General features: G+C 53.3%; 1 protein-coding gene across 3 annotated transcripts; it reads left to right on the top strand.

Moving 5' to 3' along the window:
- The first annotated feature begins 682 nt into the window (after positions 1-682).
- Positions 683-23,297, top strand: LOC128802370 (ferrochelatase, mitochondrial). Of its 3 annotated transcripts, XM_053968688.1 has the most exons (11): positions 683-770; positions 6,170-6,275; positions 7,342-7,461; positions 7,812-7,960; positions 14,654-14,788; positions 15,066-15,172; positions 21,108-21,206; positions 21,317-21,424; positions 21,755-21,919; positions 22,332-22,391; positions 22,647-23,297. In XM_053968688.1, exons 1-11 carry the CDS (start codon positions 722-724, stop codon positions 22,779-22,781), a joined length of 1,233 nt encoding a protein of 410 aa, XP_053824663.1. In that variant the 5' UTR covers positions 683-721; the 3' UTR covers positions 22,782-23,297. The 3 variants fall into 3 exon arrangements, with proteins under 3 accessions (XP_053824663.1, XP_053824665.1, XP_053824664.1); XM_053968690.1 differs by lacking the exon at positions 6,170-6,275 and having other exon boundaries at positions 723-770; XM_053968689.1 differs by lacking the exon at positions 683-770 and having other exon boundaries at positions 6,190-6,258.
- The last annotated feature ends 3,434 nt before the right edge of the window (positions 23,298-26,731 follow it).

Below are 26,731 nucleotides of genomic sequence, written 5' to 3'. Positions count from 1 at the left end.
ATACACTATTTTATATTTATCTGTGTTAAATTATGCCTGGCCCCACTTTGTAAGGCACTTTTGAGGAGAACACGGTGCTGCCAGCCTTTGGCACCGAGAGTTGGCTCTGCCCTTGGCCTGCTGAGACGTGGGATGCAAGCCACCCACAAGTGCAGGGTAAGTGCTGTGGTGTTTGTTCCTTTGTATTTAAATTGCAGTATCATTATCATAGAATCATCAAGTGCAACCACCAACCTAGCACTACCTCTGGAATTCCTAAACCACTAAACCGCATCACCCAGTGCCAAATCCAGATGTCTTTGAAACACCTCCAGGGATGGTGACTCCGCCACCTCCCTGGACAACCGTCTCCAATGCCTGAATTCCAGAGCCTGAATTTCTACCGGGAATGGAGGTTACCAGGTGAGTTCCGTGCTCCTGCACCAGCATTTTTTACAATAACATTTTAAATCTCTTTCTAGAAGATTTTGCAGTTTTAAAACGTTTTGCAATTTAGAGCGTCACTTCGTACCGGGGATCACTCGCCTTCATTCCGTAGGAATGTTCATTCCACAGGGGCTACGGAGGGGAGCCAGGGCAGCGCCACTTGCGGGACACCCGGCCCCGGCCCGCCGCCTGCTCTCCCCGGCCCGCCCCCTCTGCCGAGCGGGTACCGGGGCGGTGCCGGGGCGGTGCCGGGGGCGGTGTAAGGCGGGGGGCGGCGGCAGGGCTGTCTGAGGGAATGCGGGCGGCCAAGATGGCTGCTGCCGCCGTCGCCGCCGGGCGTCACCGTGAGTGTGAGGGCGCCGCCGCGATGGCGGGAACGGGGCCGGGGGGCGGCGGGGGGCCCGAGGGCTGACCGGACACCGCGGGGACCGCGCGGGCGGGAGCGCGGCGGCGGCGCCGCCGGCACCGCGTTACACAACGCCCGAGAGGCGCCTTTCATAACGCTGACGGCGCCGGGGCCGGCGGGGCCGTGGGGCCGAGCGGCCGGCGGGCTTACCGGGGCTGCGCACGGCGATGGCGGCTTCCCGCCGCTGCGCTGAGGGGGGCTGCGGGCGCGGGGTCTCCGCGCCCACCCGCAGGGCTCTGTCCGGCCGGGGCGAGCGCGCCCTTTGCTGCTGCCGGCCCAGCCCGGCCGCTGCTTCCCTGTGCGGCTGTGTCCGTACCCTGCTGCAGCTCCTGCTGCTTCCCTGTGCGGCTGTGTCCGTACCCTGCTGCAGCTCCTGCTGCTTCCCTGTGCGGCTGTGTCCGTACCCTGCTGCAGCTCCTGCTGCTTCCCTGTGCGGCTGTGTCCGGACCCTGCTGCAGCTCCTGCTGCTTCCCTGTGCGGCTGTGTCCGTACCCTGCTGCAGCTCCTGCTGCTTCCCTGTGCGGCTGTGTCCGTACCCTGCTGCAGCTCCTGCTGCTTCCCCGTGCGGCTGTGTCCGGACCCTGCTGCAGCTCCTGCTGCTTCCCCGTGCGGCTGTGTCCGGACCCTGCTGCAGCTCCTGCTGCTTCCCTGTGCGGCTGTGTCCGGACCCTGCTGCAGCTCCTGCTGCTTCCCTGTGCGGCTGTGTCCGTACCCTGCTGCAGCTCCTGCTGCTTCCCTGTGCGGCTGTGTCCGTACCCTGCTGCAGCTCCTGCTGCTTCTCTGTGCGGCTGTGTCCGTACCCTGCTGCAGCTCCTGCTGCTTCCCCGTGCGGCTGTGTCCGTACCCTGCTGCAGCTCCTGCTGCTTCCCTGTGCGGCTGTGTCCGGACCCTGCTGCAGCTCCTGCTGCTTCCCTGTGCGGCTGTGTCCGTACCCTGCTGCAGCTCCTGCTGCTTCCCTGTGCGGCTGTGTCCGGACCCTGCTGCAGCTCCTGCTGCTTCCCTGTGCGGCTGTGTCCGGACCCTGCTGCAGCTCCTGCCAGCCCGGCCGCTGCTTCCCTGTGCGGCTGTGTCCGTACCCTGCTGCAGCTCTGCTTCCCTGTGCGGCTGTGTCCGGACCCTGCTGCAGCTCCTGCTGCTTCCCTGTGCGGCTGTGTCCGTACCCTGCTGCAGCTCCTGCTGCTTCCCTGTGCGGCTGTGTCCGTACCCTGCTGCAGCTCCTGCTGCTTCCCTGTGCGGCTGTGTCCGGACCCTGCTGCAGCTCTGCTTCCCTGTGCGGCTGTGTCCGTACCCTGCTGCAGCTCCTGCTGCTTCCCTGTGCGGCTGTGTCCGGACCCTGCTGCAGCTCCTGCTGCTTCTCTGTGCGGCTGTGTCCGTACCCTGCGTGCTCGTTTGAAAGGAGCCGCTCTCCTGTTTGAAGGTGTTTGTGTAGAGATGCAGCCGGTGTCGCGGTTCGCTGCCGGTGCGGCGGGAGCTGTGGGCCCGGGCGCAGGGCAGGGTCACCGCTGCCCTCTCGCCGCTCAGCCCTGGCCGTGCAGCGCTCGCTCTGTCCCTGCCCAGAGGCACCTGTGAGCTTACCCGCCCCAGTACTCGCTTTAGAGTTTGATACTGTAGTGGCACTTCTAAAACATATGAGAGAACACTTTTACCAATGCTCCATCTAGCTGGGACCATCCTCGTTGCACGTCTCATTCTGCACTGTGTCCTTCATGATGCAGGTGGAAACGTGCATAAACCTCACCCTAAGTCAGACAGTTGCAGAATGTCCTGAGTTGGAAGGGACTCCTGGTCATTGATCAGCTCCTGGCCCTGTACAGGACACCCCAGCAATCCCACCCTGTGCCTGAGAGTGTTGTCCAAGTGCTCCTGGAGCTCTGGAAGCCTTGGGGCTGTGACCATTCCCTGGGCAGCCTGCTCAGTGCCCAGCCACTCTCTGGGCCAAGAACAAAAGTTCTCACAGTGCAGAAGTATCAGTGCAGCCATTGAAACTTCCCTTTTTATTGTTCTCTGTAGTTGGCATATAGTGCCAGCACCTCAGAAAGTAATAACCCAAGAACTGGAAGTAAAAAGGGATTATTTGAAAAGGACCTTTCCAGCATCAGCGATGCTTGAAGTTCTTTAGTTTGCAGCCTTTTGTATCAGTGCAGATGCAGGCATCCACAGCTGCGCACTCGTAATCCCGAGTAAGAGGCTGGATTTGCAGGATGCGTTTCGTTGCCATTGATTTCAGCAGGTTTTGAGGCTGTTCAGAATCTGTTCAGGTTATTAGAGAACTGTGAGCTGTAAGATGCTCTTCCCAGCGGGTGGGTTGGCTGCTGAGGAGCTCTGTGCTGTTGGGGCTCAATTGCTGCTGAGCTCCTGTGGTCTGACAGGGGAAATGTCACACTGAACAATTGCTGGAGAGACAGGGATGCAGAATTTAACCTTTTTTTTTTTTCCACCATGAGCAATTCACACTATTTTTGCACTAAAAGAATACCATGTAATGACGATGAACTCCTGAGGAGAATGAAGTGTGCCTTGGAAAAGGCAGGCTATAACCAGCATGGAATTGTATGGAATGGGTTGGAAGGAACCTTAGGGTAATCTAATTGTGTTCAGCTGCAGGGCCCCTGACATAAGGATGTGGAGATGCTGGAGTGAGTCCAGAGAAGGCCACGGAGATGCTCCAGGGCTGGAGCCCCTCTGCTCTGGAGCCAGCCTGGGAGAGCTGGGGGTGTTTAGCCTGGAGAAGTGAAGGATCCAGGGAGAGCTTAGAGCCCTTTCCAGTGGCTGAAGGGGCTTCAGGAGAGCTGCAGAGGGAGGTGGATGTGGCAGACTTGTAACATCCTGGGGTTTGTGTGATGCTGAAATCCAGATTAATAGCATCACCTGGCTGGGTAGTGAGAAAGAAGGTGGCCCAGATCTCCAGGGAAATGGATTCTGGAGTTGCTGCTCAGTGTTCAAACAGGAGCAGATGTCTAACCTACATTGTAGACATGGTGTGGAAATCCTGCCCTTGTCTGGGGTTAGCCCAGGTGTGTCTGACCCATGAGGAGTGACACAGTCTGGCACTTATTCCTCAGGGTCAGCCCCTTGTTTCTGCTCAGTTGTCACCAGTTATTTTGGAGTTATGATTGGAACTCACAGATGTGCAAGGCTTTGGTTTGGGTTTTGGTTGCTGCCTGGTACCTGCAGAGCTGTAAGTACAGAGTGTTCAAAGAAAGGCAGAAGCTTGTGATTTCCTGACTTGCTTTGATTCCAGCCCCTGGAGCCGGAGTGAGAAAGCCGAGCTGGCCGTGCTGCCAGCGGGTTTGTTTGTGGGGCTGTGGGGATCAGCTGTTGTGTCCCCTCAGGGTTTGTTTGCGGGGCTGTGGGGATCAGCTGTTGTGTCCCTGCAGGGTTTGTTTTTTGGGGCTGTGGGGATCAGCTGTTGTGTCCCCTCAGGGTTTGTTTTTTGGGGCTGTGGGGATCAGCTGTTGTGTCCCCTCAGGGTTTGTTTTTTGGGGCTGTGGGGATCAGCTCTTGTGTCCCCTCAGGGTTTGTTTGCGGGGCTGTGGGGATCAGCTGTTGTGTCCCTGCAGGGTTTGTTTTTTGGGGCTGTGGGGATCAGCTGTTGTGTCCCCTCAGGGTTTGTTTTTTGGGGCTGTGGGGATCAGCTGTTGTGTCCCCTCAGGGTTTGTTTGTGGGGCTGTGGGGATCAGCTGTTGTGTCCCTGCAGGGTTTGTTTTGTGGGGCTGTGGGGATCAGCTGTTGTCTCCCCTCAGGGTTTGTTTTTTGGGGCTGTGGGGATCAGCTGTTGTGTCCCCTCAGGGTTTGTTTGTGGGGCTGTGGGGATCAGCTGTTGTGTCCCTGCAGGGTTTTTTTTTTGGGGCTGTGGGGATCAGCTCTTGTGTCCCCTCAGGGTTTGTTTTTGTGGGGCTGTGGGGATCAGCTGTTGTGTCCCCTCAGGGTTTGTTTTTTGGGGCTGTGGGGATCAGCTGTTGTGTCCCCTCAGGGTTTGTTTTTTGGGGCTGTGAGGATCAGCTGTTGTGTCCCTGCAGGGTTTGTTTTTTGGGGCTGTGAGGATCAGCTGTTGTGTCCCTGCAGGGTTTGTTTTTGTGGGGCTGTGGGGATCAGCTGTTGTGTCCCCTCAGGGTTTGTTTTTTGGGGCTGTGGGGATCAGCTGTTGTGTCCCCTCAGGGTTTGTTTTTTGGGGCTGTGGGGATCAGCTGTTGTGTCCCCTCAGGGTTTGTTTTTCGGGGCTGTGGGGATCAGCTGTTGTGTCCCTGCAGGGTTTGTTTTTTGGGGCTGTGGGGATCAGCTGTTGTGTCCCCTCAGGGTTTGTTTTTTGGGGCTGTGGGGATCAGCTGTTGTGTCCCCTCAGGGTTTGTTTTTTGGGGCTGTGGGGATCAGCTGTTGTGTCCCCTCAGGGTTTGTTTTTTGGGGCTGTGGGGATCAGCTGTTGTGTCCCCTCAGGGTTTGTTTTTTGGGGCTGTGGGGATCAGCTGTTGTGTCCCTGCAGGGTTTGTTTTTTGGGGCTGTGGGGATCAGCTGTTGTGTCCCCTCAGGGTTTGTTTGTGGGGCTGTGGGGATCAGCTCTTGTGTCCCCTCAGGGTTTGTTTTTCGGGGCTGTGGGGATCAGCTGTTGTGTCCCCTCAGGGTTTGTTTTTCGGGGCTGTGGGGATCAGCTGTTGTGTCCCTGCAGGGTTTGTTTTTTGGGGCTGTGGGGATCAGCTGTTGTGTCCCCTCAGGTTTTTTGTGGGGCTGTGGGGATCAGCTGTTGTGTCCCTGCAGGGTTTGTTTTTTGGGGCTGTGAGGATCAGCTGTTGTGTCCCTGCAGGGTTTGTTTTTGTGGGGCTGTGGGGATCAGCTGTTGTGTCCCCTCAGGGTTTGTTTTTTGGGGCTGTGGGGATCAGCTCTTGTGTCCCCTCAGGGTTTGTTTTTCGGGGCTGTGGGGATCAGCTGTTGTGTCCCCTCAGGGTTTGTTTTTCGGGGCTGTGGGGATCAGCTGTTGTGTCCCTGCAGGGTTTGTTTTTTGGGGCTGTGGGGATCAGCTGTTGTGTCCCCTCAGGTTTTTTGTGGGGCTGTGGGGATCAGCTGTTGTGTCCCTGCAGGGTTTGTTTTTTGGGGCTGTGGGGATCAGCTGTTGTGTCCCCTCAGGGTTTGTTTTTTGGGGCTGTGGGGATCAGCTGTTGTGTCCCCTCAGGGTTTGTTTTTTGGGGCTGTGGGGATCAGCTGTTGTGTCCCCTCAGGGTTTGTTTTTTGGGGCTGTGGGGATCAGCTGTTGTGTCCCCTCAGGGTTTGTTTTGTGGGGCTGTGGGGATCAGCTGTTGTGTCCCTGCAGGCAGCAGGTGAGCAGTCTGCCGTCTCTCTCCGCAGTGCTGAGGAGCCGCGGCCAGCTGCGGGTGCCGCTGCGATGGAGAGGCCAGGCCACGGCCGCCGCGGTGACGGAGAGCGCCAAGCCGCAGGTCCAGCCCCAGGAGCGGTGGGTGTGCGCCGGGGCCCTGCCTGTCCCCGATAGCAGCCACGGGGCTGGGTCCGCTCTGCCTCTGTGTGATTGTGTATCTGGTGCCTGCACTCCCCCGGCCTCGTGTTCTGCGGCCGAGGACGGCCGTGTTCCTGCACAGCTCCGAGCCCGGGGCCCATGTAAGGCCTGAGGCACTGCAGGAGCAATGCAAGGACATTCATTATCATTATTGTTTGAAGTTCTGGTTCCTGCTCCCTGGGTTTCATTCAGCAGCCTTCTGATACACGCTCCAGCAGAAAGGGAATGGAAGCTGAGGTCCCGAAACATTGAGGCAGGCCTGGGCTCCTCTCAGTGCCCTGTTGTAAGACTTTGGCTTTAACAAAAGGGCAAAACTCCCTGTGCAACCTGAGCCATCTGCTGGGAAGTGAGGTCCTGGTCTGTGGGCTCCCTTGGGCAGGGGAAACAGTTCCATGGGGAAATTGGGTGAGAGCTGTGATCAGCAGCCATTCTGTAAATGCTGATACCACCATCTGTGCTGCTGTGCCATGTGGGACCTTATCCTTACAACAGTGTGCCAGACCTGCACCCGGATAGGAAATCCATTCTGGAACAACCCAACCCAAACACAGCTGGCCCTGCAATGAATTTGTCTGTAGAAGGGCTTCTTGCTGCTGTCACTGCTGCAGGAGATGAGATGTGTCCCCACAGCAGTGAAGACAGACTTGTGTGAGTGGCTCATCTGCTTTCCAGGGAAGCTGCTGCTTGGTTTGGTTTGATTGAGCAGCTGAGATCCTGTTTCATAACCTCCCTTAGAGCCAGCAGCTGCCAGCCAGCCTTCCTAGTGTGTCTCCACCTAAAGTTTGTGTTACAAAGTGGTTACTTTTTAAAAAAGCAAAGGTCATGTAGCTACTTGTGTCTGGCCATTCCTGTTCCTGGCGGAAGTGTTTACATAAGCAGGAGGAGCCTTGGGATAGGAGCTGCCTTTGCAAAGGCAAATGTGGGAGGATGAACCGGTTGCTTTGTCATCATAATAAAAATAAAAGCAGTGGGTCACTAGGATTTGAAATATCTCTTGCTTCCCTAGGAAACCTAAAACAGGAATCTTGATGTTGAACATGGGAGGCCCGGAGCGACTGGATGACGTCCACGATTTCCTGCTGCGTCTCTTCCTGGACAGAGATCTGATGACCCTTCCAGTTCAAAAGTGAGGAGCACTGGGATCTCCTGTGGTACAGGCAGTGTCGGGTGTTGCTGTCCGAGCTGTAGGCTCGGATATTTACTCCTGTGGAGAGCAGCACTCCCTAAGGCTGCTTCACCCTGGGAACAGTCAGTGCGAGGGACAGTGCTGGAACCCTCTGGATTAGGCGTGCCATGGCTGTTCTCTTTTAACTGCAGGCTGAGGTGTGGGGAAGGGTGGAGCAATGGAGCATCAAACAAACCACGCTGCTTTGCTGTAATTTGCGGAGATTGCCAGGGAAAACTTGCTGCAGCAGAGCTCTGGGGAGGGGGGTGGTTTGGGCTGTGCTGCTAACACGTCCCTCTCCAATGCTCCAGTAAGTTGGCTCCGCTCATTGCCAAGCGCCGCACCCCGAAGATCCAGGAGCAGTACAGCAGGATCGGCGGGGGCTCCCCCATCAAGAAGTGGACAGCGGTGCAGGGAGAGGGCATGGTGAAGCTGCTGGACAGCATGTCTCCTCGCACTGGTACTGCTCTGCTCAGCCCCCCACGGGCCGCTTCTGCTCGCTGTCTTGGAACCGTTTGCTTGCAAAGCAGCTTTGGCTTCTTGGTTTTCCTTGTGGGGTGGTGTGGATTTCCTCCCTGCTGGGAAGTCATGGCGAAGATAGTGCAGAAGGGATTCCATTCGTTGTAAGGTTGTTATCGAAGGCTGGGCTCGGGGAGCCACCTCTGTCTCTCCCGTGATCATGGGAAGATGGCTGTGGTAGAACAAGTTTGTTATTTTCAGGTGTCCAAAGGGAGGTGCCAGGAGTGTCCCTTGGTGTGTGGCACTGCCAGGCATCGTGCCTTGCCCTGTAAGCCCTGCTTGAGCCTGAGGAAGCCTGCACTGAAGTCAAGTGGCTGAGGCTTAGAGGGGAAGAAAGGGGAATGTATTTCATGTGAACCACTAAGGCGGGTATGGGAGGGTGTTCAGAGTGGTGTTCTCAGCAGCTGCTTCAGGGCTGAAAGGAGGACAGCTGGAGAAAAGACAAGGCTTTGTAGATGAGCAGTGCAGGGCACGGCTGAGCGATAGCAGCGAGCCCCACCCAGGGACACAGCGGGAGATAAGGCTGGGCAGTTTGGCTGGCGTGGAAGGAGATGCTCTCTCTGCCAGCCCTTCGTGGTGAGAAAACTTCAAACATGAATACAGCCTCCTTCCCCGTCTCTGCGTCGCAGAATCCCTCCCAGCAGGGAGTGCTAACTGGTGTGGGATAGCCTGTGCCACTCTGCCTGGTAGCGTGACTGTGGTGGGAAACGGGTGCAGATGCTTCTGTCAATGTCCTTCCATGCAGGGCTGTTTTGTAGCTCTTCGTGGCACCTGCCTCAGGCTTGGCTAGAAAAGGGCTAGAGGAAAAGGACTGCTAAAAGGGTCTGGAAGGTTAAAAGCACTGTTCTTGGAAGGCTAGAACCAAATTTATTTCATCCATTCAGAATGTGGTGTGTCACTGGTGCCTTCACTCAGGTGATGTTCAGTCCTTTCTGCACAGATGTGACTCCCTAGATTAGTTCGAGCTGCGGTCCCTGCAGGTACAGTCAGAGCCTGAGGCCTGCTGTGTCATCTGAGGCAGGAGTGTTCTTGGAGCAGGAGCCCTGAAGGGTCAGCCTTGCAGCACGTTCTGCAGATAAGGCTTGGAAGGTTTATCTGCTCTTCCCAGTGTCCTGCTCCCACTTGCTTTTGTTTGGTGACCACTCTCTGTGCAGTCACACCCTTCTCTGGGCACCTCTCCCACCTGATAAGTCCTTTGGATGTTGCATCCCGGAGTTTGGGTTTAGATTAGGGTTTTTAATTTATGTTAAAATAAGTCAAGTGCTGTAATCCCACGTTTCCCCCGTGTTGTTCCCCCCGCTGCCTGCTGCCGGATTTTCCCCCTCTGCCGCTCCTGTAACCACCTGCCCGTCTGGCCCCAGGAAACCCCGTGCTGGCCACCCCAAGCCACACGATCCCGCTCTGGCTGAGGCTCAGTGCCAGCCCCTGCGGGGTTCTCTGGTTGGTCGCTGTTGCTGGCGTCACCGCCACGGCACCCGCCCCTATTGGCCGGCAGGCCGTGGATCCTCTCGCCCCGCCCCTCCATAAAACCCTACCCCGCCGGCACCCAGGCGCCATTTTCTCCCATGCGAGTGCCGGGAGCGGTCGCGTCTTTCCATCGAACCGCGCCACGTGACCAATAAACCGTTCCTGCCAAGCACGGAGTAAATGGACAAATTCCTTCCTCTTTGCCGGGTCCCTAGCGCACGGTAACAGAGACTGGCCAGCCCACGCGCCCGAGACACGGAGCCGTGTCCGGGAACCCGCGGCAGCAAACCCCGGCAGCACGTGGAAGCTACGCCACAGCCGGGCTCCCAAGAGCCGCGTGCAGCCGGGGAGAGCAAAAACCTCCGTCGCAATTGGCGCCCAACGTGGGGCCGAGGCCAGCGCTGAGCTGATCGCATGGACGGAGGTTCACCGCGGAGCTCCAGGAACAGCGCCGGGAGCCGCCGCCGCCGGCCAGGGGCCGCGCCGCCGCCAAGGGGGGAGCGCCGCCGCCAAGCCAGAGCGGGCAGCGGTCCGCGCCGGACCACAGCTCCGTGCCGGACGGAAACCGAGAGCAGGGGCTCTCCAAAGTACGTCAGTGAAGTCTCCGTCGCCCACGGGGGACCAGACAGTGTGTCCCGCGTGGGACAGGAAGTGCAAACTTTCGCAGCCAGGAGGGCAGAAGAAAGAACACTTCCCGGGACTCCCGGACCCTGGTGGCAGCTTTGCTTTGCAGAGACTTCAGTCTGGTAAGTATTAGTTGTGGAAACGTGTCCAGCTAATACGGGGAGGGCTGGCCGTGTTCCCGAGGTTGGGACGAGCGGCGCGCAGCACGAACGGCAGCCGCTGGAGTCGCCTGCGTTTTTTTGCTTTTTTTTCTCCTTTTTTACTGCCACAGGGGTGAGGTGGTTTGGGTGGAAGAAGCATGGGGACCATGCTATCTGCCCAACAAAAGGAATTTTATTCCCAAGTTAAGGAAATCCTTGCGGTGAAGGGCCCCTACCCAAAAAATTTAGTGAAGAAATTTGTCCCGTGGTTGTTCTTTGCTTTCCCCCGTCTGTCTACCGAGGACGCGCGCAAAACAGAATTTTGGGAGCAAGTGGGAAAAAGGCTAGCAGAGGGGATCGGTAGGGATCCCTCTATAGATGACTGCTTCCCTAAATTCCATTTGTTGATCACAGATGTAGTAAAATCAGCCCCTACGCGAAACTCGGTTGGGGAAGGGAAAGAACCATCCGGAAAATCTGTTACTCCCTCTGAATCTGTTTCCCCATCCCCTTCTCCTACCCCTTCTTCCCCTAACCCGGTTGGGCGAGGGGGAGCACCCCGTCGATCTGAGACGCAGGGCAGCTCCACAAATGTGGACCATGCTCCTGGCTCCCCCAAGCCACCCCGGCGTCCCTGCCTTAGCGAGATCGGTCAATTCGCTGAGGCCACGACCCTAAACCCCTTTTCCAATCCCTTTTTCCCAGTTGAAAATCCCAGTTTCGGCGCTACCCCGAGCAGTTCTGTTTCTTTAAACCCCTTTCTTTGTTCCTCTGAGGAGGCCGAGGCCACGTGGTCGATCCCTTTGTCTTCCCAAGATGGAGGGCGGCCACATGGCAGGGTCTCTTCTTCCCACAACCCCTTTCTGTTCTTTGTTCCTGGTGTCCCCGCCTTTGACCCAACCCCCACCTGCCTCCCTGTGGGCGTGGGCGCTGCCCCCTCGGGAGTTCAGGTTACTCCCTCACCCATTGTTCCCCCTCGTGTGGGTGTTCCCTCCAGTCCTTTGCATGTCGTCCCTGCTGAGTCATCGACTCCTCCCTCCTCCACCAGGGAGAGCTCTGCCATCTCCACCCCGCTGCCTGAGGGAGGCAGCCCCCGTCCTGTTGCCCGTACCCTGTCCCCATCTTCCCATGGGTCCCGGAGATCCGGGCGGGAGGGAAGAGGGGGGAGGGAGGAGCGGGAACCCCTACCCCCATCTTCCCATGGGCCCCGGAGAGCCGGGCGGGAGGGAAGAGGAGAGGGGGGGGGACGGGAACCCCTACCTCCAAGTTCCCATGGGCCCCAGACGTCTGGGCGGGAGGGAAAAGGAGAGGGGGGGGAATCGGAGCCCCTGCCTCCACATTCCCATGGTTCCCAGAGACCCGGGAGGGAGGGAAGCAGGGGGATGTGGATCTCTGAGCATTTTCCAGGTTCCGTGGAATGGGTCTAGCCGACAGATGAGAGGCATGTAGAGGGATCGGAGGTTCAGGACAAGTTTGTCCTGGAAGCGGCATCCATGAACACTGCTGCCTTGGATGCCGTGCCTCCAAAGAACGCTGGTCCGAAGCAGCCTCCAGCAAGACGCCAGTGCTTCCACTGCAATCAGAGAGGACATTTTGTGGTTCAATGTCCGTTTCTGGGCAGGGCTCCCCAGGGACAGTGGGAGGGGGGAGAGGGGGGGGAGGGAGATCCCATTCCCCCAAAAAACAGAAGAAACAACGCGCACCTGCCTCGCGTGAAGATAAAAGTAAGGCAGGCCACAGCACCTTAAGGGGAGCTGTGAGTTATCAAGTAACTGTGCAGGTGGTAGTTCAGAACATCAGGGTGCCTTTGAGCGTGGCAGATGACCCCACCAATCGGGGGGTTGCATCAAACTGCAGGCGACGCAAAAGAAAAAGGACCCTACAATCTCCTTAAAAAATGTTTTTCCCCAAAGCCCAGGAAAACTTTCCAGCCATCCCAATCTGTGTGTGTCCCAAATCCCCATGTTTGTAATAAAGTTGTTTCCTAGTTTCCCTATCCCTAAACACCCTGAGAAGAACCAGCCCCAGCACCATCTTCAGGCCCTCTCCACCTGCGTAGCAGTCAGTCACCGCAGCTGCAGCAGCAGAAGAAGCTGGGAGAAGAGGCCACCGCTTGAGAGACTGAATCAACACCACTGCTTTCTTTTTATATTTTATTAAGCGGGGAGATGTTGCATCCCAGAGTTTGGGTTTAGATTAGGGTTTTTAATTTATGTTAAAATAAGTCAAGTGCTGTAATCCCGCGTTTCCCCTGTGTTGTTCCCCCCCCCACGGTTTCTGGCCCCACGCTGCCTGCTGCCGGATCTTCCCCCTCTGCCGCTCCTGTAACCACCTGCCCGTCCGGCCCCAGGAAACCCCGTGCTGGCCACCCCAAGCCACACGATCCCGCTCTGGCTGAGGCTCGGTGCCTGCCCCTGCGGGGTTCTCTGGTTGGTCGCTGTTGCTGGCGTCACCGCCACGGCACCCGCCCCTATTGGACGGCAGGCCGTGGATCCTCTCGCCCCGCCCCTCCATAAAACCCTACCCCGACGGCACCCAGGTGCCATTTTCTCCCATGCGAGTGCCGGGAGCGGTCGCGTCTTTCCATCGAACCGCGACACGTGACCAATAAACCGTTCCTGCCAAGCACGGAGTAAATGGACAAATTTCTTACCTCTTTACCGGATCCCTAGCGCACGGTAACAGAGGCTGGCCAGCCCACGCGCCTGAGACACGGAGCCGTGTCCGGGAACCCGCAGCAGCAAACCCCGGCAGCACGTGGAAGCTACGCCACAGCCGGGCTCCAAGAGCTGCGTGCAGCCGGGGAGAGCGAAAACCCACGCCGCAATTGGAGGCTTCTTTTGTACTTGACAGCAGCTGCAGTTTAACAATAGAATGTGCTGAGCACTGCCAACCATTTCCTTCAGCATCCCAAGTGACCGTGCAGAGCACTGTGTTCCTCCAGAACGGCTTGGATGTGTTGGATGTGCTTGCAGACAGCATTTGGGAATATGGGGTGCTTACAGGTAGCACTTTGGGAGTGCTGAGCCCTCTGAATGAGCAACTGGCAGGAGGTGCTGGCACCATGTGAAATGTGGCAAAAAGAAATACTTTTAGGGTCATTTTGCCTTGATCTGGGGTGAGCAGCAAGTGAAACCTCGGTGTGTCAGCAGCAATGCTCTCATCCTAAATCCAGACACAGCTCTGTACCAGCTACTGGGAGGGGAACTGACTGTGTCCAAGCCAAGATCAGGACAGGATGTCACTATTATTTAAACAGCCTGTGTACAGACACCAGCACCTCTCTTTGCTGCCCATGGTCCTGAACAAAACGTGACACTGCGAGGGTGTTGCTTCCAGGCTGGCCGTGTCCTTTCCCAGGTTAAACTCCTACAGTCCCCGCCCGGGTTAGTCAGACTTTTGTCTTTAATGCCATTCAAAGATGTTAATGAGGTTACTGGCTCAAGGGCTCCTAAAGTTGGGTCGTTATTTGCTGCTGCTCCCAGCTGGGAGCTCTCCTGCCTCCTGCAGAGAACTGGGGCTGACTAAACCTGTTTTCTGAGTCCTGCATAAATGTCTGGAGTGGAGCCCAAGCACGGGACATCTGCTTCCTTCAGAAACCTGCTAAATGTTATTTCAGAGCCACTGACCCGGAAACCCTGAAAAAGAAACTTTGCTTTTGTTCTCCTAAGAACCTCTGTCTTCCACTTATAAAAACAAAACAGCAAACCTCCCCTGCCTGCTTCCCATCCCCTAACCAAGCCATGCTCCCAAAGCTGACACCCAAAAGATTAGAGATAAAAACGGAGGAACCTGAGATGTCCTCAGAGAGAATCATATTGCTAATCATTGCCAAAATAAGGTGTTAAAGCCATGAAGCTTTTTATAAAAGCCCTCCAAAATCAGGATGGGAGAGCACATGTCCCTGATTCACTGCTCTGCTGCCCCAGACAGCCCCTTGGGGGTTGGGTGCCATCGGAGCAGGTGTGCTGGGCAGGGAGGGCAGCTGGAGCTGTGGGCTGTGAGGGCATCGGGGTGTTCATTTAGCTTCTCGTAGCAACACTTTTTTACTTTTATGTCCTTAAAATCAGGACTTGCCTGGTGAGACACCAGGGCTCTGTCCAGGCTGGGAACTGCGCCTCTGCTAAATGCAGGAGAAGCAGGCCAGTAGTGTTCCTGCAGAAGCAAACCGTAATATAAATCACTTTTAAATTCTAATCACAGCCAATGTGATTGGCCAGAAATGTGCTTGGCCAAAGAAAGGGCTTACATGACAGAGCTTTACCAAAGCAGCCAGAAAATGAACAGCAAGCTTATTTCAGCAGTTTCAGCCTGCCTGTTGTTGTCTGTTTTACACATAACGACGTGTTCCTGCGAATTCTCACCTTTTCCTGCAATTGCTGTCCCGGTGCTGGGGCTGGCAGCGCCTCACAAGTACTACATCGGCTTCCGCTACGTGCATCCGCTGACGGAGGAGGCCATCGAGGAGATGGAGAGGGATGGCATCCAGAGGGCCATTGCCTTCACCCAGTACCCCCAGTACAGCTGCTCCACCACAGGTGAGCACCTGGGCAGGGCAGAGGTGCTGCGGGCAGGGGGCTGTGCATGTGGGTAAATCATGTGAGCTCTGATCAGACTGGTGCATTGTGTGAGATATACGTACATATATATATATGGGATATAATTGTTCCCACTGGAGACGCTCAGCTCTGATTTATGGTTGTGTTTTAATTATGTAGCATTTTAAAATATGATAATCGCTTGCTGCCAAGCTGTTCCAATCTGACAGCTTGCTGGTGGCCTGGCTGAACTTGTGTTGTTCACTCTCTGTTTCAGGAAGCAGTTTAAATGCCATTTATCGCTATTATAACCAGAAAGGGGAGAAGCCAAAGATGAAGTGGAGCATAATTGACCGATGGCCCACACATCCCCTTCTCATTCAGGTGTGGATCTGAAGGCTTTGAGGTTTATATATTTTCTTTTAGAATACAGAAATAATACTGAGGAAGGGTAACAGGAAGGCTTCATTCTGAGGGTGCATTTTAGTTGTGTGATGAAATGAGTCTTGTCTACCATGTCTGAAATTACAGGAGAAGGAGGGTTATTTCATGCACTATGCTTTGGCAAGATAATGTGTGAAAGCAACCACTGTGCACGTCCTGTTTTAAAAGCTGGGTGATGTTACCCTAATGGTGGTGGCTGGAAGGAACCTCTACAGGCCATTCATCCAAATTCCTGCTCAGAGCAGATCTGTGATCAGCACACACACAGATTATGTTGGTTTGTCAGAGCAGATCTGTGATCAGCACACACACAGATTATGTTGGTTTGTCAGAGTGAAATGAACAGGGCTTATGCCTTTATTAGTGTTCAGCTCTTTATTAAAAAGATCAGCTGGGCAGGGGGCTCGACGCAGAGCTCGCCCCCGCGGTTGTAGCTTTCCCAGGCAGCCGGAAGGAAGGAGGCGCGCAGAGCCGGTCACTGGAGTCCCGAGCAGCAGCTGTCCTTTCTCCTTCCTTGTGGCACACCGGTGGCCCGAGGATGAGGAGGCGTGGTGTGCAGAGTCTGTTGCTGAAGTCCAGAACAACAGCTGTCCCCGCTCCTTCCGTGGTGGCAGCACCAGGGCTCTCTGTCTCTCTCTCCCTGCTTCTCAGAGCCTAATATAGTATGTTCCTTCTTAGGTGATGGCGACGGTTAAAAGTCAATCAGGGGATGTGTTTCCTTCTTCCTCAGCTAGGGCATTTGTCTAGACTCCTCTATTGTGTTCAGTTTTTGATTTATATTCATTTTTATCTCCTAAAAATACTCCATGATCCTAAGGGGTTTTTATTTGCATGTTAGTCCCAGAATGGCAGCGTGGAGGGGTGGGAGGCCAGGTAGTTTAGAGAAAACAAACAGAGCAATTGGCTAATTAGCATTTCAATATCGGTACTTGGCTAGAGTTAGTAGTTTTCTTTTAGTGTTGCCATGGAAACTAGGAAAGCCCTGCCCGCGTCTCTGGGGAACACCTGGAAACTGTTCATAACAAATCCCTCCTCTACTTCTTTGATCGGGCTTAAGCCCGCATCAACTTACAGTCTTTTGAGGGCTAACTTCTTTTGGCATTTGTATGCTTTTATTCAGGCCTGAGGGTAATTCTAGTGTTCTTTAGAAACCAAGTTGTAACTCCTTTGGCTAAAGGACACTTAGTCTTATTAAACAATTACCAAGTACTTAAACCTTTTCTATGGTACTTTAACTCAGAAACAGTTCTTAACACCTTACTGTATATCAGTCTCTAGCAAGTCTTCCTTAAAGTTAATTTTAAGTCCTCTGGTTTCTTAATTACTGTCCATGCACAAGAGGAGGCGGGTGACGCTGTTGGGTCTGGTGGCTGGGGGTGGCACTGGTCCTCTGACTCTGGTGACGTGGGTCCAGCATTTTTCTTGAGTCTGCCCCGCAGTGTGTGTGGTGAGTAGTACCTGGAAAGGTCCTTCGAATTTGGGGGTTAATGGAGTGGTGGTGTTCCAGGACTTTATCAACACCCAATCCCCAGGACTGATGTGCGCATTGGCGTCCAGAGGGGAAGTTTGGGAGAGATACCCCTTCTTTCGGAGGCCTTCTAGGGATTTTCCTATGACCTCTAAATATTTCTGAGTTGCTGCCTCCCCTTCCAGATAATCTGCTGTACTGAAAGGGGTGATTAAAAAAAAAAAAGGGAGTCCAAACATTATTTCATAGGGAGAGACCCCTGTGTCAGACCAAGGTCTGGTTCTGATGCACAAGAGAGCGAGAGGTAAACACCTGAGCCAATTCATCTTTGTTTCTTCAATTAATTTAGTTAACACATTTTTAAGAGTTCTATTCATCCTTTCCACCCTTCTAGAGCTTTGAGGATGCCATGGGGTGTGCAATCTCCAGCTTATCCCCAGGGCTTTTGTTACTTGATGTAAAGTTTGAGCAACAAAATGTGGACCTTGGTCCAAGTCAATGTTATTGACTAGCCCATATCGTGGTATGATGTTTTCTAAGATTATTCTTGCAACTTCCTGCAGTTTCCTTTTTGGTTGGGAAAGCCTCCACCCAGTGAGTGAGGTGATCTATGATCACTAGTAAATGCTTGTACTTTAATTTTCCCTTGCAGGATCAACTTTTGGGCTTCTTTTATCAGGATAGCTGCTGCTGCTGCGATTACTTTCCCACTTAAATACATTCTTAGGGCTTCTTTGAGCAACTCATTGATGTTCTTTGCTTGCCAGTCCTCTATCTTTTCTGGTTTTTGTCTAATATCGGGTCAGGATTTGGTGACAAACTAGACCTTTAAGAGGACTTGACCCTCTGGGCTATCTGGGTCTATATGTGAATAACTGGAAATTTCGTTTTTAGTCGGTTAAGCCAAATTGCCGGGGTCTCATCCTTCTCCTGAGTACCATCAAAGGCCAATTTCGTGTTGCTTCCCCTATGGATACTCTTTGATCCCTCTTATCATGAGGGACCTATAGTCTCTCATGTTTTGCCCACCTTCTTGCTGGCTGGGACTCCAGTTGGGGTCCACCAAGGGCATCCCCTGGTTCCCTGGGGGCCCCAATCTATTTTCTCTTTCCCATCTCTTCACCCCTGCCGCTCAGATCATCTGGACCTTTCTCAGAAAGAACAGAATGCTTAGAATAGCTCAGGTCTCCCCAGGTACAAATACTCAGCCCTAGAAATTGGTCCAACTGGCTAGAGATTCCAACGGGGTCTTCAGTGGAGACAGACACTGGAGGCCAGGGGGCATGCCAGGTGATGAACCAACCTGGGCAAAGGTGGCCTCAGCTCCCAGGTGGGAGGAGGCAAGGAAACTCCAGCTGGAGAAGGGGAAGAGGGAGTTGGGGAGATGGTTGAGGAAACTAAGGGAAGGGATGATGGAACAGAGGTGGGAAAACGGGGGAAAGGAATCAGGGACTCAATAGGAGGGGCTGAAGGACCAACTGGGGAAACTGTTGGGGAAGTAACAGGAGCAGAAGGGGACAGGCAATCGAGGGGGTCCCATTCCTTTATTTTTCTAGTCTCCCCCTCTCTATTCCCTTTGTTTTCCTCTCTATTTCTTTGTAACTTGCATATTCTCACAGTCTCATTATTTATAAAATTCTCCAGCCAGCAAGCTGCATGAGATAGTTGTTCTATATCAAGGGGCTGTTAGGGGGAATTCTCTTTGCTTTGGAAGGATTTGCTCCTTTGCTATAACCTCTTCCCAATTTCAGGCCTCAGAACTAAAAAAAATAGGGTGCTTCTATCTAAAATGGAATATACTGACAGGCAGCTAAAGCTCATCTGACCCTTCCCAACTTCGTATTTTGAATCACTTGACTAAACTTAATCTCTTTTAACTAAATTCCCCTCTTGGCACTTTACATTGTCTCTTGGCCAGGACAATCACTAGTCACACTCTCATCTATTGTCTTCTGTACTTTTTCTCTTTGGATTAAGTTTTGAACTTCTTGATGGACTTTCTAGCCTTGTATCCCTGCTAAGTCCTGCCCAAACTCTTACTTGGCCATTTGCCTAACCTTCTTACTAGGCTTGGGAAGCTTGGTCTCCCTGCCGAGGTAAGGTCGAACGTCCTGCCGAGCCTTACACTCGAACTCCGGCCAAGTCCCCTTGCCTGACTCTCCTACTAGGCTTGGCTTGTTTGCCTTCTTGCCTTTCTGCTTACTCGGGTTAATGCCTGCTCTGACGAGGACATCCTGCCCTGCCTTCCAGGGACATTCCCCTATCTGCTCTGCCGGGGATCTCCATCCATGCCTGCCGTGGACATCCTACCTGCCCTGTTATCCTGTCCTGCCTGCTGGGGACATGCCCTCTGCCTGGCGGGACTTGCTGCTCCTGCTTGCTAGGACATCCCGCCCTACATGCCCTGTTATCCTGTCCTGCCTGGCGGGGACATGCCCTCTGCCCGGGGGACATGACGCTCCTGCCTGCTTGGACATTCCACCTGCCCTGTTGTCCTGTCCTGCCTGGCAGGGACATGCCTTTTGCCTGTCAGGGACATGCTCTCTGTCTGCCAGGTACATGCCCTCTGCCTGCCAGGTACATGTCACTCCTGCCTGCTAGGACAGCCCGCCCTACCGGCCAGTGATATCCCACCTGCCGTCCTATCCCATCCTGCCAGCGCCGGGGACATGTCCTCCAGGACCTCCACATCCCACCTGCCCTGCTGGGGACATTCCCCTTGCCCTGATTGCCAGGGACTTACTTTGCCCCTAGGGCACCTCCACACGCTCGGAGGAGGGCCTGCTTTACTTCTAAGGAGACGCCTCAGTCGCTCCTCTATTCCACTCGCTTCCCCCCGTTCCCGGCCGGCCCCTTCGCAGGAGTCCGGAAACGCGGTACTAGCGGGCCCCTCTCACTTCGGGGGTCCGAGCTGCCGGCCCCCGTCTCACTCGCTCACTCATTCGCTCGTCTCCCAGTTTTTCTTACCCATCCGATGCTCCTCTGCGTTGCTCGTCTCACGCTGATCCTAGGGTCCGAAGGTAGCCAGCGACTCCCGAGGGTCCCTCGAAGCAGGTGGTCGAGCTGTCCAGCTGTCCGGGGTCCTCTTTGGGCGTGGCGATCCCGGACGAGCCCCCAAATTGAAATGAACAGGGCTAATGCCTTTATTAATGTTCAGCTCTTTATTAAAAAGATCAGCTGGGCAGGGGGCTCGACGCAGAGCTCGCCCCCGCGGTTGTAGCTTTCCCAGGCAGCCGGAAGGAAGGAGGCGCGCAGAGCCGGTCACTGGAGTCCCGAGCAGCAGCTGTCCTTTCTCCTTCCTTGTGGCACACTGGTGGCCCGAGGATGAGGAGGCGTGGTGTGCAGAGTCTGTTGCTGAAGTCCAGAACAACAGCTGTCCCCGCTCCTTCCGTGGTGGCAGCACCAGGGCTCTCTGTCTGTCTATCGCCCTGCTTCTCAGAGCCTAATATAGTCTGTTCTTTCTTAGGTGATGGCGACGGTTAAAAGCCAGTCAGGGGATGTGTTTCCTCTTCCTCAGCTAGGGCATTTGTCTAGACTCCTCTATTGTGTTCAGTTTTTGATTTATATTCATTTTTATCTCCTAAAATACTCCCATGATCCTAAGGGGTTTTTTATTTGCATGTTAGTCCCAGAATGGCAGCGTGGAGGGGTGGGAGGCCAGGTAGTTTAGAGAAAACAAACAGAGCAATTAGCTAATTAGCATTTCAATATGGGTACTTAGCTAGAGTTAGTAGTTTTCTTTTAGTGTTGCCATGGGAACTAGGAAAGCCCTGCCCGCGTCTCTGGGGAACACCTGGAAACTGTTCATAACAAGAGCAGATCTGTGATCAGCACACACACAGATTATGTTGGTTTGTCAGAGCAGATCTGTGATCAGCACACACACAGATTATGTTGGTTTGTCAGAGCAGATCTGTGATCAGCACACACACAGATTATGTTGGTTTGTCAGAGCAGATCTGTGATCAGCACACACACAGATTATGTTGGTTTGTCAGAGCAGATCTGTGATCAGCACACACACAGATTATGTTGGTTTGTCAGATTCCCCTCTGGCAGCGCAGAGTAATTCCTGGCTGTGGCAGGAGCAATTGAAGGGAAGCCTTCATGCTGCTCTCTTTCCAGAGAAAATGGCTCTTTGGTCTTTATCAGGGAGCTTCTCCTTTCGTGTGGGTTTGCAGTTTCTGTGGTGTGCTGAACAGGTGAAAAAAGCGCTGGAGGCAGGTGGGGTGGAACTGCCTGTGCTGGTGATGCTCCCTGGACACACTGCCTGAGTGTTGTGCACCCTGAGGGAACTGGGGAGTTCTTAAGGCAGCACGGACATGGGAGCTGCCTGTCTGCATCACTGAGAGCAGGGATGCCTCCAGTGTTCCCCACTCAGGCCTTTGTTTCTGTTTCCCTGAGCAGTGCTTTGCTGATAACATCCAGAAGGAGCTGAACCTGTTCCCACCAGACAAAAGGAAAGAGGTGGTCATCCTCTTCTCAGCCCACTCGCTGCCCATGTCTGTGAGTTACCTCGGGGCAGGGTGTGGGCACACAGCTGTGGAAGGGCCAGGCAAATCTGGTCCTTCCCCAGTGTTCCCTGATGCCAGAGGTGTGCTGTGTTTGTGGTGCAGGTGGTGAACCGTGGTGATCCCTACCCTCAGGAAGTGGGAGCTACTGTCCAGAGGGTCATGGAGAAGCTCAACTACTCCAACCCTTACAGGCTTGTGTGGCAGTCCAAGGTAAGTGCTCAGGGAAGCTGAGCAGGTAAAGCCTGTGCAGGGTTCTTACTGGACTGAAAAAAATATAGCTTTACTTACATTTTCGGTTATTTTCTTCAGTCTTGTTCAGGCCAGCCCAGGTTCTTTCCTTTGAGATGTAATGGTGGGAAGTGTGTCTTCATTAAACATTCAGTAGAGAAAGTGAGAAGTACAGCCAGAGGCAGGGAAATAAAAATAACTATTTCTATCCCATCCATAACTGCTCTGTCATCCTGCCTAAGGAAATGTGGGTGTTCTTTGTAAGAATGATTTAAAGAGCGTTTTTCCTTTATTTCTGCTTTTTGGTTCCAGGTTGGACCAATGCCCTGGCTTGGTCCCCAGACAGACGAGACCATTAAAGGCCTGTGCCAGCGAGGAAAGAAGAACATGTTGCTGGTCCCAATAGCATTTACGAGTGACCACATTGAGACACTGTATGAGCTGGACATCGAGTATGCCCAGGTTTTAGCCAACGAGGTGAATGCTCTGTGGGCTTGGTCCCTGTTTGGGTAGTGCTGCTCTGAAATTATTTCTCCTGGCTTGCAATTTGCCTTGTAGTTGCTTCTTGCAATATTATTTGGGATTAGCTTTATTTTCCTGTAAATCAAAAATTAATCTGAACTGGCTTAACCACAAAACAAGTGGGAGTTTGTCTTTCTAGATTTAGATCTTTGAACCATTACAAATATTGCTCAAAAAAAATTAATTATTTTTGGCAGCAAAAGGTAATGTCGCCTCATAGTAATTTTTGCTGTACTGAAAACCATGTTACTGCATTTAATCCTGTCATTTTGGGGCGGCTTCTGAATGAAGTGGGAAGATTTTGAAGGCTACCCAGTAAAGGATCAGATTGACAGGTTTAACTTTTCCCTCCTTATTTTTGATTCAGTGTGGAGTTGAAAACATCAGAAGAGCGGAGTCTCTCAATGGAAATCCACTGTTCTCCAAGGTATCTGCTGTGTTGCAGTGGCTGTAAAGGTTTGCAGTTGTGTTTCCTGCCGAGTGGGGATGTTTTCAGGTAGCTTTAAGGTATTTGGAGTTTAAGAGCAGAAACAGAACCCCTTGTACCTAATCTGCCCAGCACAGAGGGGTTCACTGTACCGCAGTCCGTGGTTTTGTGAGAAGGGGGCCCAGGGTGCAGGCTGGGGTGGGGGGATTGCACAGCTGGGTTTGCTCCCTCTGACCTTTCCCACCCTCCCTGCAGGCCCTTGCAGACCTGGTGTGCTCCCACCTGCAGTCCAACGAGGTGTGCTCCCGCCAGCTGACCCTGTGCTGCCCGCTCTGCGTCAACCCCGTGTGCAGGGAGACCAAGGCGTTCTTCAGCAGCCAGGCCCTGTGAGCCGGGCGGGCGGGACGCTGCCCCGGGCAGGACGGGGCCAGCAGCCCCCGGGCTGGGGGCTCAGTGCTGCCGTGTCCCGTCACAGCACGCAGAACCTGCCTTCGGGGCAGCTCTTCTCATCTTTTCTTCGTTTGAGAGGAGTTGTAGGAAGTAGGGAAATAAGGGCATTTATCCTGTCAGGTGTGAGATCTCGTGTCATCCGTGGCGTGAGCCCAGCAGGACGCGCTGAAAACCCTACACAGCTTTTTTACAATTAGCTTCTATTTCTATGCAGGGATTTACTTGTATGCAGGGTGGTCACAAGTTCATGAACTTGCCAGGTCGAAGGTACACTTATTTTGGTTTTGCTTAAGGTGCACTCTGACCAGCACAGTCTGTTGTCTGTTCTGAGAGGGACTTTGCAGCTGGCTTGGAGACTTTGGAGACCAAGTTACTTCTAATGCTTTTTAATAAGGTGTGTGTATATATAATTTTTTTTTTTTTTTTTAGAGCATAAAGATAAGGCTTTGTTTTGGTTTGGTTTTCTCCTGCCAGAAACTTCATGTGCAAGCTTAGCTGGGATAGTAGAATGCACAAAACTTGTTTACATTTTCTAGGAAAAAAATGTTCATTATCTGCAGGAAAGTATTTAAAGAGCGTAAGTTGAAAGGAATTACCCTGCTTGAATGATGCTGGAGAATTTGCGCCGTTGAAACTGCCTGTTTCAAGTCTAGCAGAAGCATGTGAGGAAACATGTTGGCTTATCTGTTAAGCAGGATGGCTTTTTAAATTCTTATATTTTTGTTTTAAAAGGGCTTTTTCTGTTTGGTGAAGTAAATTTAGGAAGTCAGGCTTGTTCTCCAGGAGGTTTATAGATCCACTCTGTGCTTTCTACTGTGCCACAGTACTGTGGTTTTGTGGGATACCTATGGAGTGCCATAGGTAGGATTGATGTGGTTTAATTGCCGTTACTTAGACGGAGATGATCAGTCAGGAGTCATTTAGAGTTTCACATTGCAGACGCCTGAGAACAGGCAGCCCTGTGCTGGGCTCTCCTGAAAGGCTGCCAGCCCCCAGCAGGGCCGTGCTGGCAGGGCCCTGGCACTGGGTGTGTCCCCAGAGACACAGGGTCCCCTCCTGCCCGGCGGGGCGGGAGCAAAGCTGTGACAGTGGCACTGAGCCCTACGTGTGGCAGCCCCGCTGGCACCTCCTTGGGCACACGTTTACTTGATGTCCTTAGCACTGAAATGCCAGGACCTGTGCACTGCAGGCTGGCTCCTGGGAACTGCTGGTGGCTGAGAAGCAGATGCCGTGCTGCTCAGCCAGGCTGACCTGCTCAGGTAACCATGAGGCAGGAGCAGTTTGGACCTCTGGTCTTCCGAGAACAGGGTGTTAAAGAGAGAAGAGGCCTCTTGTGGTGTATCAGGGGTTTGTCTCGTTCTGTTTTGTTGTTGGAGTTAAGGATGGGATACTAAGAAACGGATGGATCCCGTGTTGAGCACCTGTGGAGTGCTGCAAATCCCTAATACCTCTGGAGAGTTGCTTGCTCCACTGCCATACCTGCTTCCCAGGGTGAGACAGACAGAAATTCCTTCAGTGCCAGAACCTCCTGCAGCACCCTGTTCCCCACAGAAAGAAGTCTTCCTTGACACTTCATGCCTGTGCCTGTTTCAGGGGCAGGGAGCCAGGAGCTTCTCTTCTCCCTCCTCTCTCTCCCCCTGGGCTCTGCTCACTGCCTGGGCAGGAAGAAGGAGCACAAATGTCCAGTATGTCTGGAAACACTGGCCTTACGTCTCTCCTTGGACAAAGAACTTCCTCTGTTTCACTCCTCTGTGTGACACTTATGGATCAGTGGAAAACAATCTGGTCTGTCAAACCTTCCTACTCACTCCTGTTTGCTCACAGCTGGTGGGAATGTGGACCTTCAGGTTGTCCAGGCTGTGACCACCACATTTACAAGTGTGGAAAGCAAAGGTTAACATCGTATGAACCTTGTGGTATTATAAATACAGATGGCTTTTCATTTTCATACTGGAGAGAGTCCTGAAAATACTAGCTGGCACTGATTTTGAGGCATTACATTTGTCCCCAGTAATAAAAGAACTTAAAATTCACTTTTGAGTGTTCTAACCACAAGCGGGATAATTACTCTGTTGCTGCTATTACACCATCATGTAGAAATCACTTAATTTTCCAGCTTTTAGCAGATGGAGCCTGTCTCACAGAGCTGTTTGCTGTCAGAGGGTAGTTTTCATCAAGGTTTCTGAGGAGTTCCTCATCTCCCAGGCCAATGCCCAGCGGGTCGGGTGAGTGTGTGCCCTGAGGAGAGATGAATCCGTGGTGCATGTGCTTCCCTGAGCACTCCTTGGGGCTGTGTCCCACTGAGTTTGCAGCTCACCCTGCCCCGTAGGAGTTCCGAGTGCCCCCGGCAGGCTGGGAACCTCTGGTGCTGCTGCCTCAGGGTCGGTGTCCCTGGCTCTGGGAGGCTCTGCTCCTGGACAGCAGTCCAGCTGGGCTGTGGCTCCTGCAGCTCTGCAGTCCCAAGTGCTGCTCGTGCACGTGTCCCTGGCAGAAGGCAGGCAGTGGGGAGCGAGCCTGGGATCCGTGAGGCAGCTGCATCCCAAGGTTTCCTTAATCAAAAGAGGGATTGCCTTCAACTGGCTATACCATTGTTTTCTAGTTGTTTAGCAACTAAGGTTTGGTATCTCAAAGCTTGTTCTCATTTCAATCTTGCTTATAGTTTCTGTACTTTCCAAATCTTTTGCCAGGCCATCATATTTATAGGGCTTTCCTATTTCATCTTCCCCAACATCTCCCCTGTTCTGATGAACAGCTAAGATATTAGATACTGTCTTACTCATTATCTTCTGCACACACTGAAGTATACAGGGTACTGCTACTAAAACTACAATTATCACTATTAGAATAATCAAACCTACTTTACAGAGTTCCTTTAGTCGTCTGGGCAATCCCTCATTATGTGGCCAGGTTTCTTACAGAAGTAGCAAGGTCCTGGAGGTACAGCAGCTTGCATGACAGCCACAGTGTTGTGTCTTTGCTGGGAACTTAGATACAAGGCAGTTAGGATTTCAGTAAGTTTTTGGTCTCGTGCTTCTGCTTGTGCCGCCTGTGCTTCTGCTTGCGCTACCTGTGCTGTAAGAACCCTTTCAATTTTCTCTCCTAGAGTTTCTCCAAGTTCATTTACTCGAACTGTTGCTACGTGCTGTGGGCTCCCAATTTTGTTGCAGGCATCAATCATTTCAGGCACTGTAGGTCTTTCTTTTCCCAGGGCTTTGATAGCTCTCTTGCATTCTGCGTTTGCATTATTTTCAATGATGTCTCGTATCACTATTGGACGGGCTATATCATCGCCGCATTGTCTTTCTGCTGCTTGGATCACCGGGTCCACAAATGAGGTGAATGGTTCAGATGACTCTTGACTAATTAGATTGTAGGCTTTTTCAAAAGTTCCTGCAGGCTGAACTTGCAAAAAGGCTCTGTGAGCCTGTGAGAGACGGTGCGAAGTTTCCTTCATTTGCCTCACGACCATCGCAAGGACCCTGAAGACCCCTGACAGGAGTTCTGGCCTGGCTGAGGTGTACGCTTGCTAAATGACTGTTAGCAGGTGCGCTCGCTGTGCTTCCACAGAACACTGCTTCGAATAGGTTCTGACAAGCGGTGGCTTGTCCCTGCATGCCTGCACCTGCTTCACAGACCAAGGGGTCTCTTCACAATGGCCCATCAATCTTCCCCACCTTCTGGCCAGATGCCACTCGCTTTGGCTAAAGACTATATAAACTGTAACTTTCTGAGATGACTCCGGTGAACCCCCACAGATGACAGCGAATCCATGTGGCTGGACCATTGAGGATTTCGTCTCTACAGTGGTAGCTATAATCCCCTTCCCCTCTTTTGCTTTCTATCCTTTGTTTCCTTTCTGTCCCCTCTATCGCATTTGCTGTTGGCACTCT

The sequence above is a fragment of the Vidua chalybeata genome, chromosome W (assembly GCF_026979565.1).
Source record: "Vidua chalybeata isolate OUT-0048 chromosome W, bVidCha1 merged haplotype, whole genome shotgun sequence".
Taxonomy (NCBI): domain Eukaryota; kingdom Metazoa; phylum Chordata; class Aves; order Passeriformes; family Viduidae; genus Vidua; species Vidua chalybeata.
This window is presented reverse-complemented; position numbering and strand designations above follow the sequence as displayed.

What these genes read in the sequence shown, in the direction of transcription:
- LOC128802370 (XM_053968688.1), top strand. Translation starts at nt 722, where the DNA reads ATGCGGGCGGCCAAGATGGCTGCTGCCGCCGTCGCCGCCGGGCGTCAC. An exon ending in GGCTTGTGTGGCAGTCCAAG is followed by an intron (nt 21,425 to 21,754) that starts GTAAGTGCTCAG and finishes TTTTGGTTCCAG; the next exon opens with GTTGGACCAATGCCCTGGCT. An exon ending in CCCAGGTTTTAGCCAACGAG is followed by an intron (nt 21,920 to 22,331) that starts GTGAATGCTCTG and finishes TTTTTGATTCAG; the next exon opens with TGTGGAGTTGAAAACATCAG.